The 21,258-nt window shown below is 47.5% G+C and overlaps 1 protein-coding gene across 4 annotated transcripts in view; it reads left to right on the top strand.

Annotated features, from left to right (window-relative positions):
- The window catches only part of LOC125172291 (cytochrome P450 4B1), a 60,881-nt gene extending 42,644 nt beyond the window's left edge, over nucleotides 1–18,237 (top strand). For 3 of the 4 annotated variants that reach the window (XM_047870110.1, XM_047870111.1, XM_047870109.1), the window contains 11 exons: nucleotides 10,455–10,596; nucleotides 10,779–10,823; nucleotides 11,367–11,494; nucleotides 12,297–12,421; nucleotides 12,738–12,889; nucleotides 13,043–13,149; nucleotides 13,848–14,038; nucleotides 16,237–16,370; nucleotides 17,169–17,233; nucleotides 17,334–17,416; nucleotides 17,845–18,237. In XM_047870110.1, coding sequence (XP_047726066.1) covers nucleotides 10,455–10,596; nucleotides 10,779–10,823; nucleotides 11,367–11,494; nucleotides 12,297–12,421; nucleotides 12,738–12,889; nucleotides 13,043–13,149; nucleotides 13,848–14,038; nucleotides 16,237–16,370; nucleotides 17,169–17,233; nucleotides 17,334–17,416; nucleotides 17,845–18,028 — 1,356 coding nt within the window. In that variant the 3' untranslated portion in view covers nucleotides 18,029–18,237. The remainder of the gene's footprint in view (nucleotides 1–10,454; nucleotides 10,597–10,778; nucleotides 10,824–11,366; nucleotides 11,495–12,296; nucleotides 12,422–12,737; nucleotides 12,890–13,042; nucleotides 13,150–13,847; nucleotides 14,039–16,236; nucleotides 16,371–17,168; nucleotides 17,234–17,333; nucleotides 17,417–17,844) is intronic. The other variant, XM_047870112.1, reaches the window with a different exon arrangement.
- Nucleotides 18,238–21,258: the final 3,021 nt, after the last annotated feature.

The raw sequence follows: 21,258 nt of genomic DNA, 5'->3' as shown, positions 1-21,258 counted from the left end.
ACACATATGATATCTCTCTTTCTCTGTATGACTTATTTCACTTAGCATAACACTCTCCAGTTCCGTCCACGTTGCTACAAAAGGCCATATTTCATTCTTTCTCATTGCCACGTAGTATTCCATTGTGTATATAAACCACAATTGCTTTATCCACTCGTCAGTTGATGGACATTTAAGCTCTTTCCATAATTTGGCTATTGTTGAGAGTGCTGCTATAAACACTGGGGTACAAGTGCCTCTATGCACTTGAGTAAATTCCTAGCAGTGCTATTGCTGGGTCATAGGGTAGGGTAGGTCTATTTTTAATTTTTTGAGGAACCTCCACACTGTTTTCCAGAGTGGCTGTACCAGTTTGCATTCCCATGAACAGTGCAGGAGGATTCCCATTTCTCCACATCCTCTCCAGCATCTATACTGGCGTGAGGTGATATCTGAGTGTGGTTTTGATTTGTGCTTCCCTGATGAAGAGCGACGTTGAGCATCTTTTCATGTGCTTGTTGGCCATCTGGATGTCTTCTTTAGAGAAGTGTCTATTCATGTTTTCTGCCCATTTCTTCACTGGATTATTTGTTTTTCGGATGTGGAGTTTGGTGAGCTCTTTCTAGATTTTGTATACTAGCCCTTTGTCTGATATGTCATTTGCAAATATCTTTTCCCATTCCGTTGGTTGCCTTTTAGTTTGGGTGATTGTTTCCTTTTCTGTGCAGAAGCTTTTTATCTTCATGAGGTCCCAATAGTTCATTTTTGCTTTTAATTCCCTTGCCTTTGGGGTTGTGTCAAGTAAGAAATTGCTGTGGCTGAGGTCAGAGAGGTCTTTTCCTGCTTTCTCCTCTAGGGTTTTGATGGTTTCCTGTCTCACATTCAGGTCCTTTATCCATTTTGAGTTTGTTTTTGTAAATGGTGTCAGAAAGTGGTCTAGTTTCAACCTTCTGCATGTTGCTGTCCAGTTCTCCCAGCACCATTTGTTAAAGAGACTGTCTTTTTTCCATTGGATGTTCTTTCCTACTTTGTGAAAGATTAGTTGGCCATACTTTTGTGGGTCTAGTTCTGGGGTTTCCATTCTATTCCATTGGTCGATGTGTCTGTTTTTGTGCCAATACCATGATATCTTGATGATTACAGCTTTGTAGTAGAGGCTAAAGTCTGGGATTGTGATGCCTCCTGCTTTGGTCTTCTTCTTCTTCAAAATTACTTTGGCTATTCGGGGCCTTTTGTGGTTCCATACAAATTTTAGGATTGCTTGTTCTAGCTTCGAGAAGAATGCTGGTGCAATTTTGCTTGGGATTGCATTGAATGTGTAGATAGCTTTGGGTAGTATTGACATTTTGACAATATTTATTCTTCCAGTCCATGAGCAGGGAATGTCTTTCCATTTCTTTATATCTTCTTCAATTTCCTTCATAAGCTTTCTATAGTTTTCAGCATACAGATCTTGTACATCTTTGGTTAGATTTATTCCTAGGTATTTTATGCTTCTTGGTGCAATTGTGAATGGGATCAGTTTCTTTATTTGTCTTTCTGTTGCTTCATTATTAGTGTATAAGAATGCAACTGATTTCTGTACGTTGATTTTGTATCCTGCGACTTTGCTGAATTCATGTATCAGTTCTAGCAGACTTTTGGTGGAGTCTATCGGATTTTCCATGTATAATATCATGTCATCTGCAAAAAGTGAAAGCTTAACTTCATCTTTGCCAATTTTGATGCCTATTTATTTATCTTAATTAAACTTTTTTTCACCAGGTTTATCCATGTTGTTGAATATTGCAGAATTTCCTTCATTAAGTTAAATTTAAAAAAAAGAAGTGTAGTTCCCATCTTTTACCATATGAAGTTATTACAGTATTATTGAGTATATTTCCTATGCTGTACTTTTCATTCCATGACTTACTTATTTTATAACTGAAGTTTGTACCTCTTAATGCCCCTCACCTATTTTGCTCATCCCTTCACTCCTCTTCCCTTTGGAAACCATTATTTTTTTCTCTATTGTTATGAGTTAATTTCTCTTTTTGTTGCCATTTGTTTGTTTTGGTTTTTAGATTCCAAATGATGAAATCATATGGTATGTGCTTATCTCTTTCTGACTCATTTCACTTAGCATAATACTTTCAAAGTCCATCCATATTGTCATGAATGGCAAGATTTCATTCTTTTTTATGGCTGAGTAATATTCCATTATATATATATATATATATATATATATATATATATATATATATATCTTCTTTATCCATTCATCTATTAATGGACACTTGGGTTGCTTCTATGTCCTGGCCATTGTAAATAATGCTGCAATAAACATTGGGGTCATGTATCTTTTTGAATTAGTGTTTTCGTTTTCCTTTGGTAAATATCCAGAAGTGCAATTACTAAATTGTACAGTACTTCTATTTTTATTTTTTTAAGGAATCTCCAAACTGTTTTCCATAGTGACTGTACCAACATACGTTCCCACTAACAGTGCATGAGGGATCCCTTTTCTCTACATCCTTGCCAAGAGTTACTATTTCCTCTCTTTTGACATTAGCCATTCTGAGAGGTGTGAGGTGATTTCTCATTGTGATTTTGATTTGCATTTCCCTGATGAGGAGTGTTGTTGAACATCATTTCATGTGTCTGTTGGCCATCTGTATGTCTTCTTTGGAAAAATGTCTGCACAGGTCCTCTGCCCATTTTTAAATTGGATTGTAGTCTGTTTGTTGGTTGGTTGTTTTGTTGTAGTTGTTGTCGATATGTAGGAATTTATATATTTAGGAGAAGAGGCTGAATTTAAAAGCCTCTCCAAGTGTTTGTTGTTGTGCATCCAGGTTTGGGAACTCAGGTATAAATGCCAGAGATTAAGGCTCCTGCCTCCTGAATACCCATTTCCTTTTCACTGTGTTAGGGATTGCCTCTCCTCCGTGATTCTGGGAATGAGCTTGACCTCCAGGTAAGGACTGTCCAGACTTAACCTTTCCCCTACAAATAACTACCCTCTCAGGATGGCTTAGTAACCTACATACATCCTGGAGAAACCCAGGAAAGGAAAGGATAGGTTGGGAAGCTGAATCAGACCCAGGCCCTACTCTCAAAGAGCCTGCTGTCTAGAGGGAAAACAGACACCAGGGCCTTTCTTGCCCCAGGTTGAGTGGGATGCCTAAACAGGATTTTGCATCAGCGTGTGCTCTGTATCTCTATATCATTGCTCTGTATCTCTATATCATTGTCCCATTGGGTTGTCATCTTCTGTTTTCTTGTTCATCTTGCCCACCAGACCATGACTGCTGGAGGATGGAGATCTACTCTGATTCATTTCTGTACCCTCAGGATCCATCACAAAGCCTGGCACAGAGTGGACATCACTGAATGAACAAACAGTGAATGTTGGGGAACAGGGAGGGTTTTGATAGAGGAGACAGTGATGGAGAAGACAAGTAGTGAGACCAGTGGGTTAAGGAGAGGCTTTGCTGAGTACAGAAGGAGGTCATGGGAAGGTCAACCCTAATGGAGGTGTGAAAGGCATTTAGGGAGACCTTCAATCCCTTGCCTCTCACTTCCTTCCACTTCTACTTGCCTCCACCAAAGCTAGGCTTGCCCTAGGCCCGTAGGACTCCCTAGCCCAGGGACTTGCTCCCCTATCTCATGTCAGAGCTGGATGCCCTCCTCCCCCCAAATGCCTCTGTCCCCCACCTTGAGATGTATAGAGGGCTTGGAGCACAGCTTAGCTCTGGCTTCTTGGCTCTTACACAAGAATCTGGAGGGCCTTGGCACCAGGAAGAAAGAACAAGTGTTGGAGGGGAGGTTCTTTTGGGCCTACAAAGGTTTCCTGGGGAACCATGGCAGGCCTAACACCTCTACATTCCTCTGGGGTTTGGCACCTCTGCTATGTTGGATCCACATGTGAGCCTGAGGGATGGGAGGGTAAGTGTAGGGATGTTTTTCCAAACCAAGATGAGGAAATTGAGGTTCAGAAAAGGGGAGGTATTTGCCTATGTCCATATAGTAGCTCAGGAAATGAGACAAGGCTGGGTTCAAGACTTGTGCCTTTTCATGCAGGACATGATCTTTCCATACAAAGTGACTGCAAGTTTGATTCCTAGCCTAGTGATTGTGGAAGTAGGAAAGGAAGGGCAGGAGGTGGGGGCAGAACTGCCCATCAGGATTAACTTCTCCCTTTATTTTATTTTAAAAAATTTTTTTTAATTTTTTAAAAAATTCGATTCGTGGCTCAAACTCATAAGCTGTGAAATCATGACCTGAGCTGAAGTTGGACACTTAACTGACTGAGCCACCCACGTGCTCCTAAGATTTTTTTTTTAACATTTATTCATTTTTGAGAGACACAGAGCACAAGTGGGGGTAGGGCAGAGACAGAGGGAGATACAGAATCTGAAGCAGGCTCTAGGGTCTGACCTGTCAGCACAGAGCCTGACGTGGGGCTTGAACTCACAAACCGTGACATAATGACCTGAGCCAAAGTCGGATGCCCAACCAACTGAGCCACCCAGGCACCCCTTAATTTTTCCTTTTTTATCTCTGATTACAGTCTAGAGGCCCTGGACACATCTGCCTATCATCCTATTCAATTCTCACAGTGTGTCCCCTTGAAGTGGGATCATGTCTTATTCTTCCAGGGTCCCCCTTCTTCTACTCTGGGGCCCAGAGAGGATCTTGCACATAGTAGGTGCCATGTCATATTGTTGGTCTGAGGTTGGGAGGGGCTGGAGAATCTGGACTGTTGTGAGGGGGAAGAGGGGAGAATGCCAGCTCCAAGCCCAGGAACAGTGATCCCCTGGGACTGCATAGTCCTCCTCCCTGGCCTTGCTCATCACTGGGGCAGTGCCCCTGACCTTGTATTGTGAAGTGAAGGGCCCTGGCTGGAGTCTGGGGCCCTGGCTCATTTTTATTCAGTTGATGGGCCTTCACTGTGCTTCTTGTCTGTGCTTCCCTTTCCTCGTCAACAATATGGAGATAAGCATTTTTACATTGTTGGGTTAGTAGAGGATCAGAAAAGATAAAATATAGATAGATACTTTGCAAAGTGCTGGGCAGATGTCAGCTGTTAAACCCCTGTGGAGAGATTCTTGCTGCAAAACACACTGAGGCATTGGTTTCTTTCATCCTCTTCCTTTCTCCAAAATCAACCCAGTCTTTGGGAGTCAGATAAGGTTCTTCTTTTCTCAAACAGCTGGTGTTATCTGATCAACAACTCTGGGCCTTGCCCTCTGCTGAGGGCAGAGGATAAAGCAATGAGATTAGAGCCAGCCTTAGAGTGACCTGGTCTGTAAGAGAGACAGATAACACAACACAGTGCCCAGCCTGGGCAGGGGATGCTGAAGTGAGTCCCAAAAGATCTAGATGCAGCAGCCTATGGAAGTGAGGAAGGAAGGGTGGAAGACACTACCTGTGTAGGGGCACAGCGGCTGGAAAGAGCATCGAGTGTGTAGGAAATTAATTTGTTCAACAAATACTTCTTTCTCTAGGTCTAGTATGTTCATGGCTGTTCACTTCTGGAGTTCTGAGGGGGGAGGACAGAAGCAAGAGGATGAAGCCGGAAGAGGGCAGGTGCAGATCACATAGGACCTTGTAGGCCACATCAAAAAGCTTTGTTCTGAGTGCAACGGGGAACCATTGAAGGGATTCAAGTCAGGAAGTGATGAGCTCAGATTTGTGTGAACACTGGCTTTGGGATGGTGGCTAGATTGGCAGAGACCAAAAAGGAGGCAGGAAGAGCAGGACAGGGCTGAGGCTCCCATCCAAGCAGATGTTAGTGGAATGACATATTAGTGACATGGGGAGGAGTATGAGGTAGAGCAGGCTGTCCTGGCATTGAGGGCATGGCAGAAGCTGGCAGTAAGGCCTCCTCCACAGCCAGATGTAATGGTGTCAGCGAGGTCCCCTGTATGCACTAGGAAAAGGGGAGCTTTGTTAAACTGTGGCATTAATACAGCTGGATAAGAGCCGAATTTAGAAAAGTCACCTAAAGAGAGAAAAGGTCTCCTTGAGCCACAAGACTGGACTGTAACCAGGAGGAATGAATTTATGTGTCTAAGTGTAAAAATGTGGGGATTTGAGACCCAAGACAAAAAGGCTTAAGGCTGACAGCACCTTCCAGTGTCTGGGCACAGGAGCCTTGGGGTCCAGATTTGGAGAGTTTCCCAGGAACTGCTATATCTGGCTCTCTTAGTTCTGGTTTATTGATTCCAGGGAAAAAATCACTTGGGGGACCTGCAGGGGAGAAAGGCAACCTCCATAGGGCATCCCCTTTTGTATTACTATGAATTAGGGGGGAGGACTTCATTCATGTTTCTGGCTGGTATCAGGGCAGATGGTGATTCCATTCCTAGGTATGTGAAGAGGGCAGATATTGTGTTGATGTTTGAAAATGCTGGGTCTGAGGGCCTAGGGGGTGTCATGCAGAGATTTCCAGGGGATGGCTGGTCATGTTTCTGGAGATTAGGAGAAAGATAAGCTGGGATGAGCTGTCAATTTTGTAGTCTCAGATAGATGGCAAAGGAAGTCATGGGAGTAGGTGAGAGCCTCCAGGGAGAAGGTGTAGCATGGGAAGAGGCCCAGGACTGGATCTAGGGGGAGCCTCACTCTTTGATTGATAAATAATGGATGAGGAGCTACCAAGAGGGTGCATCGGGAGAGGTGGGAAGACATCCAGGACAGAGTTCAAGAAAGAGGAGGGAATTGACTGTGTCACAGCAGCTGGAAATCCACTGGGCTCACCCACAAGAAGGGCATTGGTCACATTAGCAACAGCAGTGTTGGAGAGATGAGGGCTGAAGAGGGAGGAAACATCCAGAAAACTCTTTTGAGAAGTTATGAAAGGAGAAGGAAAATGGGGGTGTTAGCTAGAGGAGGAAGCAGAATCCATGGAGGTTTTGTTTTGTTTTGTAAGTGAGAGAGACTTGAGCATGTTTTAAATGCAGGTGAGAGGAGCCAATAGAGGATGGGGTCTGTGATGTGGGAGAGTGAGGGGGTGATTGATGGGTGAGGTGCCCAAAGGGAGGGTTGGAGGCCCTGGGCACCTCCTCTACTGGAACAGGAGGGAAGCTGGTGCAGAGCAGATAGTTCTTCAGATCTTGTGGTTTTAGGGCCCTCTTATCTGATGGCTTCTGTTTCCTTTATGAAGTAGAGCAAAGCTAATTTTCTGGGAGCAAGGAGCAGAGGGATGAAGGGGACAACTGAGGAAAGCAGCTTTTGAGAAGTAGATAGTGGTCCAATGCTATGGGGCTTTCTAGAAGGTGCTTCTGCTGATCTCTGCTCAAATGTCCCCTAAGAGGACTTCCCTGACCATCCTAAGCTGCTGTCTACAGTAGGAGCCTTGCTCCTTAGCTTGCTTTATTTTTCTTCCTGGAGTTACTGCTATCTGAAATTATATTGCTAATGCATTTGATTCCTGTTTATTTCCTTTCTCCCCACTTGGCATGTGAGTTTGGAGAAGTCAGAGCTTTGCCTTGCTCACTACTGTTCCCCCAGGAACTAGCCCTGTTGTCTAGCATTGAGAGTGGGTACTTGGGGTGCCTGGGTGGCTTAGTCGGTTAAGTGCCAGACTTCAACTCAGGTCATGATCTCATAGTTCGTGGGTTTGAGCCCCGTGTCAGACTCTGTACTGATAGCTCAGAGCCTGGAGCCTGCTTCAGATTCTGTGTCTCCCTCTCTCTCTGCCCCTCCCCCACTCGCACTCTGTCTCTCGAAAATAAATAAACATTAAACATTTTTTTAAAAAGAAAGAGAGTGGGTACTCCATGCCCACTTGTTGAATGTGTGAATGAATCCCTGGGGGACCCAATTTGGGGCAGCAAAACTGCTCGTATAGGGTGGGGGCCAATGTCTCCATCCCCATGACTTGGGCACTTCTTGGGCCCCTGTCCTCCTGTCTTCTTAGGTGTTTGGATGCTTCCCTGTGTTCCCCTTCCAACCTGGTCATTCCTGGGGCTGGAGCTCATCCTCAGTGCTGAATACAGGAGGTATTGGAGGCATAGCACAGGCTTTGGAACTGAAAGACCTGGACTTGAGGATTGTGTGACTTTGGGCAAGGCTCACCATCACTTCTTAGCCAATATGTGGTGGCTGGGAGAGTCATGGTGACCCATGTGAATCTCACCCAAAGTCCCTCTGCTCCTTCTGTTGAGCCAAGGGTCTCTTCTGAGTTGTGTGTTCACAGCCATTCACATGTGTTCACATGCACATTTGTGGTAGTACACTTGTCTCTGAAAAGGAGGATAGAGAATGAAGTCACCTATTTGTCACTAGGGTGGGGGGGAAATTGTCTCTCTACCCCGTGGACCATTGCATACCCCTCCAATCTCCTGATGACTCTGTGCTTAGCCCCATGGAGTTTGTGTAAATCTAATCCATTTTCTTAAACTGATTTTTTATGGTTATTTCATAGATGCTGCCTCATCTCAATTGTTGTTAGTTCTTTTTGGTAGATATTTCTAATCTTTTAGTTTTGAATATACAGTTTTGGTGTCCTTGATACTGGTTAGGGTTTATGCACATGCTTAGTGCTGCCCAGTCTTGTGGGGAGAGGTAGTGACCAAGAGGTGGGGTGGGGGAGGACTGAGACTAGAGCACCCATGGACCCCTAAGGATGTCCACCCTAGAGAGGAGCCGGTCTGGGGAATCTGGCCCCCACTTTCCAATCCCAGGACGTTCCTGGGCAGTGGGAGCCTGTGGTCCCAGATACTAGAGTGGACACTAACAGAGAACGCCACAGGCAGTTACCAGGTTTCCAAGGGAATGGAGATGGAGGGTGTAACTCAAGCTCAACTTCCCATGTGACTCGGGACAAGGATTAATCCTTTATCCATGGGTGGAAGTATCGTAGGGCATGTTCAGAATGAATTCTTTAGTGTAGTTTGGGGGCGTTTGGGAGTAGGATATGGCAGGAGATGCAGGGAGGAGGAAGATGTTGGGGAAAGATAGGCTTGAAGGGGAGGTAACTACAAGTTGAGGGCTTACCTTGTGCAGGATCCAGTGCCGGGTCCTTCCATATAATATATCAGTTAAGGGCTTTAAATGCCGCATGACCTCAACAAATAACACATGCCCTGCATGATTTAATTAATACCAAAAAAAATCCTATAAGGTAAGTTATCATTCCCATTTTACAGATGAGAAGAGTAAGATTCAGAAAGCCTAAAGATGTTGCCCAATTTCACACATCTAAAAATGGGGGAAATCAATATCAAGCCCAGATCTTCCAAGCTCCAAAATTGCAGGCTGTGAAGTCAGCTTTCCTTAGTTCACATTCCAGCTCCCCAATTAGCTATAACTATACCTCCTCACAAACTCTGGAGCTCAAACTTTATTCTGAGACCCATGGGCAGGCCACTGAAGGGTTTTAAGTATATCTCTGAAAGACTGCCTCTGAATAGGGGAAAATGGATAAGTACATAATGGTACATCACTATAGTGGAATACCATATAATTGAAATAGCTAAAAATATTGAGGGACAGTTAAATGCATGAGTTTGAAAAGAAGGACAAAATATGTTAAATGAAAAAGGCAGGTTTCAGAAAAGTACATTTATATAAAGCACATCTGGTTGAGTAGATGTAGCTAGAAAATCCCCCAAAGAGCACACACCACCCTCTAGATAACTTCTCCAACCTCATCTCAGGCCACTGTCCCACCGAGGGGCAGCTCCTGGAAGACACCACATTCCCCCTGCCCCAGAGCATTTGTGCTTGCTGTTTGCTCTACTGGGAGTGTTCCTTCCTTACTCTTTGCACTGCTGGCTCCTTGTTATCCTTTGGTTTTCACCTTGAGTGTCCTCTCCAACAAGAGGCCATCCTGGATCTACCTGTCTAAGCAGATTAGTCTGTTCTCATAGCACTGTTAGTCTTTCTCATAAGACTGTGTTTGTTCCCTTGTTACACTTACTACTGTCTGTATTCATTCTACTTGTTGTTTACTTGAATATTATCAGTGTTCCCCATAGAATGAAAGGGTAGAACCATGTCTGTCCCATCCCCTGGGACATCTAGACAGTGCCCTGCTTATAGTAGGACCTCACTACAAATGTGTTGAATGACATAGCAGGGGCAGAATCGAGCAGACTTCTGCATTGCACAGCAAGCTGGTATTATCTTTCTAAACTATCTTTCTAAACTATGAAAAAGTTTAATGCTCAAAAGCATTTGCTTTTTGTGAGCAGTATAGACAGAGTGTTGGTGACAAGCACCAGATGGAAGCAGGTTGGCTAGTTTGGGATTGTTAAGCTAAACCACGTATAGTAAGAGTGTGCTTAGACTTACAGCAGTGGCTCTGGGACTGGAGAGGGGACTGAGCCCAGAGATATATAGGACTGTGACTGGCTGGCAGAGGAATGCAGGAGGAGGGGAGGATGCTCCAAGGGTCTCTCTGGGCAGCCTCCTCTCTTCCTGCCCAGGGACTTAAGGCCTGGCTGGTGATAGTGTTCCCTGAATGTTTTGCTCTTCTTTAACTATTTCAGATCCAGAAGACAGGGAGCCTGGACAAGGTGGTGTCCTGGGCCCACCAGTTCCCTTATGCCCACCCACTCTGGCTTGGACAGTTCCTTGGCTTCCTGAACATCTATGAGCCTGATTATGTCAAGGCTGTGTATAGCCGAGGAGGTGAGGCCTCCCAGGAGAGGGTGGGGTTTCCTGAGAGCAAAGGGCTCAGAGCTCCAAGTGGGGAGGAATCCTGGGGTCTGCACCTTACGTCTGGGCAGCTGAGGTCCACATCCTATTGATTAATAAGCCTCTTTCGGGTATCACTAGTTTTTGCATGACCTGATCTTCTCTTTCTCCTTCAGATCCCAAGGCTGCGGACGTGTATGATTTCTTCCTCCAGTGGATTGGTGAGTGGGCACTTGCTTTCTCTGACCTTAGTGCTGGGTTACCAGCATCCTTCCCTGTCCCATCCCTCTCTGTCCTGTGCCCACTCAGTCTTATCTCATCCATGGGAACACCTGGCTCCCAAGTGCCCCTCCCAAGCTCAGCTGCTCAGTGGGGACACAGGGGAAGAGGCAGGATAGCTCCTAGCTGGCTGGGAAAGTGGGGCTCGGGCATCTTCTCCTGCTGGGTATGTCCTCTTCCATGGACAGGCATAGCAAGGGCTTTGGAAAATACATGAGTCTGAGAAACAGCTTCCTGGAATAGGTGGCCCTGGAGTGGGATCCTAGGAGATTTTATTGGTGGTGCTGGCCAGGCAAAAGCCTGAGGAGGGAGTGATGGTAGGGCTAAGCTGGTTTCATCAGAGGCTGCAAACACTGGGTGGCTAGAAGGCAGAGCTGTTGGGACAGCAGTCTGGGTAAGGAGGACTGGGGTGGGAGCCCCAAGCTGCCAGGTGTGGGACAGGATCTTGTAGATGACCAGCTTCCCCTCTGCCATCTTTTACCCAGGGAAAGGCCTGCTGGTCCTCCATGGGCCCAAGTGGTATGAGCACCGCAAGCTGCTCACACCTGGCTTCCACTATGATGTGCTGAAACCCTACGTGGCTGTGTTCAACAACTCCACGCACGCCATGCTGGTGAGGTCCAGTGCCAGGCTCCTGGAGGCTATGGCTGCCTCCTCCCCACCCCCAAGCTTCCCTGGGGCAGGGCCATAAGGAGAATTGCTAAGACCCCAAAGGCCTGTACTACCTATAATAGCAGTGCCAAGCCCTGCTGTGCCTGATACCTGCTGTGTGCTGGGTTCTGATCAAGTGCTGAGGCTCCAAGTAGTTGGGCAGCTCTGGCCCTGTCTCCACTGGGAAATCCAGGCATCCCTCTTCCTAGAACAAAGGGCTCTGTGAGGCCCCAGTAGGGGTCCTCCTGTAGCAGACTGGAGGGATGCCTATATCTGAGAATATTAGGAAGGTCTTTCATATCTGGAAAGTGCTTCCTTCTCATTCTCTGCCTACCACAACTATCTAAAATAATGTCATTAGCAACTCATCTCTGAAAGGGATGCCAAAGATCAGGGATCAGGCTCTGACTCTCAGGGATGGGTAATCCCTAGAAGTTACCCGGGCTAGTCTTTCCCCTCGTAGGAAACTCCTCGCTAGCATCACTGCAGGCGTGACTTATACACAGGCTGTGCTGAGGAGCTCCCCACCTCTCAGCCCTCCTTTTCCCTTTATGTAGGCTCTCTGGCTCAGTGTCTGTATGTGCTGCCTCCTGTCCTACCCTAGCCTGAAGCCCCTACCTGCCCTGCACCCCTACATTCCAGCAGAATGGAGGCCAGGCCAGGGACTTGGTTCATGGGAGAGAGGATAGGCTGTGCGTCCTGGAGGACAGGGGTGGGGGTGCCCAGCTGACCCCCTGACATTACCTTCCATTTCTGGGCTCCAGGACAAGTGGGAAGAAAAGGTTCGTGAGGATAAGAGCTTTGACATCTTCTGTGATGTGGGCCACATGGCGCTGGACTCACTCATGAAGTGCACCTTTGGCAAAGGAAACAGCGGTCTCAGTCACAGGTCCGGGGGTACTTGGGGCTGACCACAGTCTCTATCTACCCAGGCCAGCTCAGTGGGGAGTGTTGGCAGGACTCTAGGGCCCTGGTTTGAGAGGACATAGGGTCCTGCCCTAGGAAGCCCCAGCTTGGGCATAGGTGGAGGCAACTGGGCCTTGCCCAAAGTTAGAAGACAGATTCTTCCTTTGGTGGAGAGGCTTAATGGCAGGGAGAGGAAGGGTGAGAAGCATGTGGTTGGGGCTGGATTCTGGAATAGAATTGCCCCAGGCAACTCTGTGGGTCACAGTCTGAGCACTCCTGCCCACTCTTCTACTGTGTAGGGACAATAGCTACTACCTGGCGGTCAGCGACCTCACTCTGCTGATGCAGCAGCGCATCGAGTCCTTCCAGTACCATAATGACTTCATCTACTGGCTCACCCCACACGGCCGACGCTTCCTACGGGCCTGCCAGGAAGCCCACGACCACACAGGTGGGCATTTCCCACAGGACCCAACCACAGGAAGCCAAGGGTCCAGTCTAGCTCCTCTAGGCCCATCTGGGACCTCTGCCATTTTAGAATTTCAGCCCCCCTTCAGGCAGAGAATGGGTCCCCAGGCAGTGACACTCTCTGCTCCTGGCCCAGACCAGGTCATCAAGGAACGAAAGGCAGCCCTGCAGGATGAGAAAGAGCAGGAGAAGATCCAGAACCGGAAGCACCTGGACTTCCTAGATATTCTTCTGGGGGCTCGGGTGAGTGAGTGTGCAGTGGGCCACCCCCACCCGAGAACTTGTACCAGAGGGGTCAAGCCCCTCCCTTGGACAGCAGCAGGGGCTGGTAAGCACTTCCCTTCTCTTTCCCCAGCAAATATGACCTGCTCCTTGTCTTATGACACACATCAGAAAAAACTCATAGATGGGAAGCTGTGGCAGTGGGGAGAGATGTAGTAGCAGGAAGCCTGGGTCATATGTTAGAAGTCCTAAAGACCAATTCTAGCCTTCTAAGACTCTGAAGAGTCTTTCCTTCCTTTCCTTCCTTTCTTCCTTCCTTTATTCATCCACTCTACAAACTCACTAACCCCTACCCTGGGTTAGTTCTTGTGTGGAAGATGAGAAAGACCTGGCCTTGCATCCAGACACTTATAGTCTAGTGGAGGAGACAGGAGGTGGACACTGACAAAGATCTCTTCCTCTGCCAGGTGGCATTCTGAGCAGAATTGACTGTCAGGGCTGGGTAAGGTCACTTGGGCAGAGGGATCAGGGAAGGTTTCCTGGAGTAGGAGGCATCCAAACCATGCCTGGGATAGGAATCTGGGGGAAGGTCTCAACTCCCAGTCTGAAAAGGAGTTTTCCTTCCCTCCCTTGGACCTTCATTTGACAGCTGTTATGATGTCTTCTTGATACCTATCTCAAATACGTTGAGCTGTCCCATCATGCCTTCCCTAACCTAGGATGAAAGTGGGATCAAGTTGTCCGATGCAGAACTGCGGGCTGAAGTGGACACATTCATGTTTGAAGGCCATGACACCACCACCAGTGGCATCTCCTGGTTTCTCTATTGCATGGCCCTGTACCCGGAGCACCAGAGTCGTTGCCGGGAGGAGGTCTGCGAGATCCTTGGGGACCGGGACTCCTTCCAGTGGTGAGTGAGGCTGTGGCTGAGCACAGTGTCTTTCTTCCCTGTCCCAGCAATAAGTTGAGCCTATGCTGTCTGGTGTCATCTTCAGATGATGCAGGGGGGCCATCCTGGAAACTAGGTGAGGGTGGTGGCCATTGTCCTGTTCCTTCCAGTGCTGTGGCTTTCAGGGGGGGACCTCTGCAGACACATCCCTCAGCTCCTTCTCCCATAGTGCAGCCTTTTTCAGGTTGAGTTGCCACCAGGAGGCCGATTTTTGGTGTACTGACTGCCTCTGCTGGCAGAACCTGACTACCCTTCTGGGGTGCTGGATGGAACAGTGGGGGCCAGCTGCCGGGAGATAGGAGGGAACTGAGGATGGATACAGCCAGACCCTGGGGAGCTGACCACATCCCTCCCACCTGCCTTTGGATGGTTATGTGCAGCCTCTAGACTCCTCTGGTGAAAGAGAAAAGCCTGTTTCCCAAACCCCACCACTTAAAATCTTTCAATTGTTCTCTGTTTCTTGATTCAAATTTGAACTCATTGACATGACACTGACAGGTGCTGACCTCTTTGCAGGTCATCTCTGGGATTTTCCCACAGGCCCCTCTCTCCCTCCCCCCTCCCCCTCAGGCCTTGGCCTTCTGTCAGCCACCTTAACTTTCTCTCTGGCTCCTGGGCTACCTCCAACGTGGGGTTAGGCACAGAGCATAGCACAGCAAATGCTCCGTCAGTGGGAGAGACTTTAGATTCACCGGAAGGAGACTGACCTATATTTCAGAATCTGAGATTTGATGTCTCCACTATATACTTTTACCAGACAGATGTTGGAAACCTCCCAGGGTGTCCAGCCATGTGCCAGGTGCTTCTGGGGGTGCGGCTGGGAAGAGAAGGAAAAGGAGCCAAGTTGTTGCCATTAGGAGGTTTTTAGAAAGTTGAACCAAATAACCAAAAGCTAGAGAGAAAACACAGAATGGAGTAAGATTGAGTGGCCCATGTTGAGAGCAGAGGAATCAGAAGGAGTGGGGCTTGGACTGACTTTCTTTTTTTTTTTTTTAATTAATTTATTTATTGAGAGAGGGAGAGGGAGACAGAGAGAGACAGAGAGAGAGGGAGAGAGAGAGAGAGAGAACAAGAACAAGTAGGGAAGGGGCAGAGAGAGAAGGAAAGAGAGAATCCAATGCAGGGCTCAAACCCATGAACTGTGAGATCATGACCTGAGCCAAAATCAAGAGCCAGAGGCTTAACTGATTGAGCCACCCAGATGCCACTTGAGTTGGCTTTCTAAGGAGGGGTGACACTCAGGCAAAGGAAGAAAGAAACAGGCATTTAGGTGGTATAACAACATGAACACGGCTTGGAGGCAGGGAGTTAAAATATTTATTTATTTTATTTTCACTTCATTTCAGTTAGAACTTGAAGCAACTTACAGGACACTTATTCAATACAAGTAATAAAACACAAATGAAAAAATTATTACTGGTATATAATACTTTGTTAATGTTAATTGAAAATATCTTATCCCGGTGTGTAACCTGCCATTTCATCTCCTCTAAGGTATCTCTTGATGAATACAAGTTCCTGGTTTTAACAAAGTCAAGTATATCTAAAAAAAATGAGGACCTGGCCAAAAAAAAATCCTTAGGGTTTGGGGCTCTCTAATAAAGTGCTGCATAGTGATCATGGTTGGACCACATTTGTGTGTGAGCTTCCTGGTAGAAAAGAGGAAAAGAGAAATACAATTTTTGTTTTTGAACTGAGCTTGTCATAGTTTATGCATTTATTTCTTCATTCAACCAATGTATATCAGCCCTTGTTTTCTTCCACCTCAGCTCCACAGGGGAAACCAAGTGGAACCTAAAGAATTGTCCTTTATGGGGCTTTTGTGGGGCCTTGAGAGACACAGGAGTGACTGTCTTTGATGGCTGGATACACATACAACTCTAGGGTTCTGTGCCTTCCTTTTCTAGCAGCAATGAGGGAGGGATGGAGAAAAGTGGAATCAGAAAAAAAGAAAAAGAAAAAAAGGAAAAGTGGAGCCAGAACCCCTGGGTCCAAGTGGCTACCCCATTCCCGTCTGGTGTAGACACTTGAAGCATTTATGTCCCTCTCCCTGTTGGATGTGTGATGGTGGTTAAGGTGGAAAGGTGGGGCTGGAGCCTGCCTTCCTGTGGAACCCCATTGCTTCCCATCCCCAGAAAGCTTGGTTGTATTGCTGGTAGGGATGATCTGGGGAAGATGACCTACTTGACCATGTGCATCAAGGAGAGCCTTCGCCTCTACCCACCTGTGCCCCAGGTGTACCGCCAGCTCAGCAAGCCTGTCAACTTTGTGGATGGCCGCTCTCTACCTGCAGGTGAGATGGAATGGATTGGGGATGGAACTGGAGTCCTTGTGGATGCTTCTCTGACACTCTCTGTCACTTTGGTCAAATCTTTGCACCAATGGGGAAGAGCTCAAGCTTTGTGTTTGGCCTTGGTCCAAATCCTGGTTCTATAATGCATGGATAAATCTCTACTTCGAGCCTCTGTTTCCTCTTCTGTAAAGCAGGGGCAAGAAGAGTATTTGCCTTACAAGGTTGTTGTCAAGGTTAAAGAGACAGTATTCATCAGGGATGTCATGTACCACTATGTAGGTTGTGTCCTGAACAACTTCAGGAAGCACCATTCACATAGACAATGATGATGTGCATTCCACAACCTGTGCAGCTGTATGTAGTAGCTTCGTAAGGAGTGTTTAACTCTGTATCCGGCACACAACATGCACCTGATGAATGGTAGGTGTTACTATTGATAGCATAAGGTTATGAATAGTAACTTCCCTCAAGCATCAATTGTTTGAAAGTAGAAAGTGTTGTAATAGTCCTTGCCTGTCCTGTCTCATGGTAAGGTGGGTTCAGTCCTCCTTTTTCCTCTCTCCATTCCACAATGTCTGTGTCGGGTGCTTGTGTCCAGTGCTGGGACTGGAGGAAGTAGATATGATCATCAAAAGCACTTTTATGTCTTGAACATGGTGATGAACCCTCCATCACTGGCAGTGCTCAGGTGGGGGCTTGTACCTAGTTAGAAGAATACTAGGGGATTCTGGCCCTGTGAGGAGGTGGGCATGGCTCTCTGAGGACCACCTAGCTACCAAGCCTCTACTCTGCCCACAGGCAGCCTGATCTCTCTGCACATCTATGCCCTCCACAGGAACAGCTCAGTGTGGCCTGACTCTGAGGTACCCCATCCCCGGGCCTGGAGGTCAGATGGGGTGGGAGGCTATGGAGGTCACCCTCTCCAGCACCTGGCAGATATTTAAACAAGGCTTGTCCTCTTAGGTCTTTGACCCTCTGCGCTTTACTCCTGAGAATGTGGCCACACGCCACCCCTTTGCTTTCATGCCCTTCTCTGCTGGGCCCAGGTAAGGAGAGGACCAATGTCCCCAGGCCCTCAGGAATGGGGAGGGGAGAATGGAAGATGTTGTGGGTAAAGCATCATTTTGGGGAATTCTGTGATAAGAGAGCTGCCACTGGGTTTTGGGTGATCCTAAAGCAGAGTAAATTCCAGGGACTTTCTTCTTTCCATTAGCATATTCATGTTCCTGGCAAGTGGTGGGCTGGCTGAGTCATTCCAAGAGAAGCCCCCAAACCAGAACTCCCAATGTGAATCTACTCGGTCTGGGACCCTCACTGTGCTCCCAAGATCTGTTGCCTGTGTCCAAGTCAATCAATTGATCAGCCAGTTATCCATCCACAAATAGTTATTGGCTTTTGTTGGCCACTAAGAGTTTTGGACTTTCTCACTCTTGACACACCATAGTCTGATGCCACCTTGTGCTGCTCATGGTAGGAACTGCATCGGACAGCAGTTTGCCATGAATGAGATGAAGGTGGTCACGGCCCTCTGCTTGCTCCGCTTTGAGTTCGCCCTGGACCCCTTGCAGCCCCCCATCAAGATGCCCCAGCTAATCCTGCGCTCCAAGAATGGAATCCACCTCCGTCTGAAGCCTCTGCACCTGGGCTCTGGGAAGTAGCTCTGCCTGGGGTAGGGCCCCAGACAGCCCAGACTGTGGCCTCTCCTTGGGCTGGATCATAGAATCTCCCAAGCTGGATCATAGAATAGCTATGGCTCCCTGTCTTTGGGAGGCTTACAGTTTAGAAGGGGAGCAGGCACCCACATAAACAGTCACCTGGAGGGCAGTGACATGTAAGCATGTGTGTCAATAAATGTTTATTATGTGTGTATTCTAAACCTCATTCATTCAACAAACATATGATGAGCACATACTTGCTTCTAGGATCTCCCTTTATCTCCTATAATTGACAATCTTTCTAGAATGTAGCAGAAACTTACATGCCAGCCCTGATGATGCAGTGAATGCAATGGAAGCTTTGTCTTGGGATTCATGATTCTGATCCAGCACTCACCTACTCCACATGAAAGAGGGATGGCTTTGAGGACTTTCCCCCTCACTGAGATGTATTTCTCTGCTTAACTGTGTGTGTGTGTGTGTGCGTGTGTGTGCATCTGTGTGTGTGTGTAATATAACAGACATAAGGAAAAATTACCTAAACAAAAAATGTACAAGGCAATGAATTTCTAAAGGAAATTCCCAGGCAACTACCACTGAAATCAAGGAATATGGAACATGGTTTCCCAAGTGTATCTTCTGCCCCTCCTGAGACAGGTTTCTGTAGCACTCCAGCCATTGTCAGCATCTGTGTCACAGTCACCCAGTACTCCGAGTGTTCAGGCTTTTGCTGGAGAAAGTGGTAGAGTGGCATTAAAGAGGGGGGCTTCCTGGAAGAGACAGTGCTTAAATCAAACCTTGAGGCAGGTGAGGTACAAAGGTACAAAGAATGGTTTTAGGGGAGGGCCTCAGACTGGGGGGCCCCATGATGAATTAGAAATTCTTCTTCAGTATTCCCTGCGGCAGCTGCCTGATGGGTGGGGTCACATATATCACCAGGGTTCAAGTTCTAAGGCCACTATTGAGTTCCAATCCAGGAATTAGACAACAGTGGAAGGGAGGACACTGGAGATGGAGGGGATGGATAAGAGAGGGGAATTCTAGCCCTGGGACTTGGGGATGTCTCCATGTTGCCCTGAGGATGTACCATATGGAGACACAACCTTCCTGCTATTGATGCTTCCCCTTCTTAAAAGAAGGCCACAGCCCTGGAAGTTTGGCTATGGGCCACCTGCTCACTCCTGCAAAGCCTTGTCAAGACCCAGACCTCCTTACCCACCTGAGCTGAGACCTCAGCTAGGGTGTCATCCATGTCACCAACTTCCCTCTCTGTCCTGCTTGTAGAAAGACCCTTCTCTATGCAAGTAGAGGTAGCCATCACCAGAGAGCAGAACTCGGAGGTCATAATCACCTCTGGCCCATGGGTGGCACCCAAGTCTAAGACTTGTCTGCTTCCCTTATCTGTTTGGTTTGTCAGGAAACCTATGAGGAAGGACTGGAGGCGGCCCTTATCCTACTTCAATGTTAAGAGAAGGAAACTGCCAAGATGCCCATCAGAAAAAATCTTGAGATGAGGCCTTCTGACTTTGGACCCTCGTGACCAAGACTCCATAGGTGTATTGATTCTCTTGTTCTGAGAGTGTATGTCTGTGGGAAACAGAGCTGAGAGCTCCAAGCTTGACAGAAAGGGAAAGCTCCACGTGGCAAGGGAGGACCGAGGCTGCAGAACAGTGGGCACCAAAGATGAACTCCACTTAATCTTTCTAGCCCTCCAAACACCCAGTGGCTTCCTATGACCCCTGGCATTTGTATGCATGTGTATGGGGTAGAGTATAGAGTGTGTGAGGAGTGCACACAGGTGTGGCTATACAGGTATGTGGCATGGGGATTGTGCATATGAGTGTGAACTCAGCCTGGGTTTCTTCTTTTGCCTAGAGGCAGCAGGCTTACTTCTTGGTCACAATCATTAACATCAGTATAATCCTGTGGTCAGAGCATGTGTCCATGGCTGGCCACCCAGAATTCCAAGCTCCCATTATCTTGTACTCTCTGAGCCTCAGCCCCTCCCCTCTGCACCACCTGATGCCAGGGAACCTTCCAGACTTCCTGTCCAGTGCCTTCCCAGCTTACTTTCCTGCCCCAACCCCTAGTCAAACACCAAGCATCCACTCTGTCCCTTCTCAAAGCAGGGCTGAACTAGCCCAGTGATCTAGAAAGCCAGGGGACAGAAAGGGAGGTCCTGGCTATAAGCACCAACTGGGGAAGAAGGCCCTTCAGGGAGGCAGAATGTAGCATCACACCATAGGCAGAGGCCTGCAAGGAAGTCTGTCTATGGCATCCAGGGGTCTGGCTAGGAATGGCAGGGGGTGGGATAGGAGGGAGATCTGTGTTTAGAACCAAGGAAAGAATGGGGGCTTGTTTGAGAGAGATGGAGGAGGGCAAAGGAGGACCTGGGAACAGGGCCCAGGGTCAGGAGGACAAACCCCCAAGCAGTCACATAATGGAGCAGGGTTGAAAAAGTCCCTCCCACTCAGGGTGGCAGACCAGAGATGCAAGGGACTGCCAAGGGGGTTGTCCTGTGGGAGAGATGCCACCTTCAGTTTGCTGCTTGCTTGTCACATCCTTTGCCACTGGCCAATCCATTGGCCCACATGGTCTCCTACCAGTACTGCCTAGATAGCCAACCACTCCATGGCCTGATGCAATGGGACACATCCGGCCCTCCTGGGGTTCTGGCATCACAGAGCAGATATGACCCCACTTCCTTGTCTCCTCTGTCTTTCTCCCCCTTCTCTCTCTTTTCTTCATCTACTTCCAAGGGAAGACACACACTCCATACAACATTAAGAACTTTATTCCAGGGAGGAAAAAAGAAGAGGGTATATGAATAATGACAAACAAGAATGCAGGTAACACACAGAAAAGAGCTGGGATCATGGACCAATAGCAATCACACAGAAACTAAGCAGGGTGAATGATGGTTCCCCAAGTCCATGTCCTAGAACCTGAGATAGGTCTGTTTTATCCAAGCAGGGCTATACAATCACAAAAACCTTTATGGAAGAGAAGGTGATATGAATACAGAAGCAGAAAAACATTGAAAGATACTGCTGAATTTGAATATAGAGGAGGCTCCAGAAGCCAAAGATCACAAGGAATGCAGCTAGAGGCTGGAACAGGCACAGGGGGATTCTCTCTTAAAGCCTGGAGGTAGTGTGACTGTACCAACTTCTTGTCTGTTTTCCAGCAAAATCAATTTTAGAATTTCAACTCCAGAACTGTAAGAGAACAAA

This window comes from Prionailurus viverrinus, chromosome C1, assembly GCF_022837055.1.
Source record: "Prionailurus viverrinus isolate Anna chromosome C1, UM_Priviv_1.0, whole genome shotgun sequence".
NCBI classification, from domain to species: Eukaryota; Metazoa; Chordata; class Mammalia; order Carnivora; family Felidae; genus Prionailurus; species Prionailurus viverrinus.
This window is presented reverse-complemented; position numbering and strand designations above follow the sequence as displayed.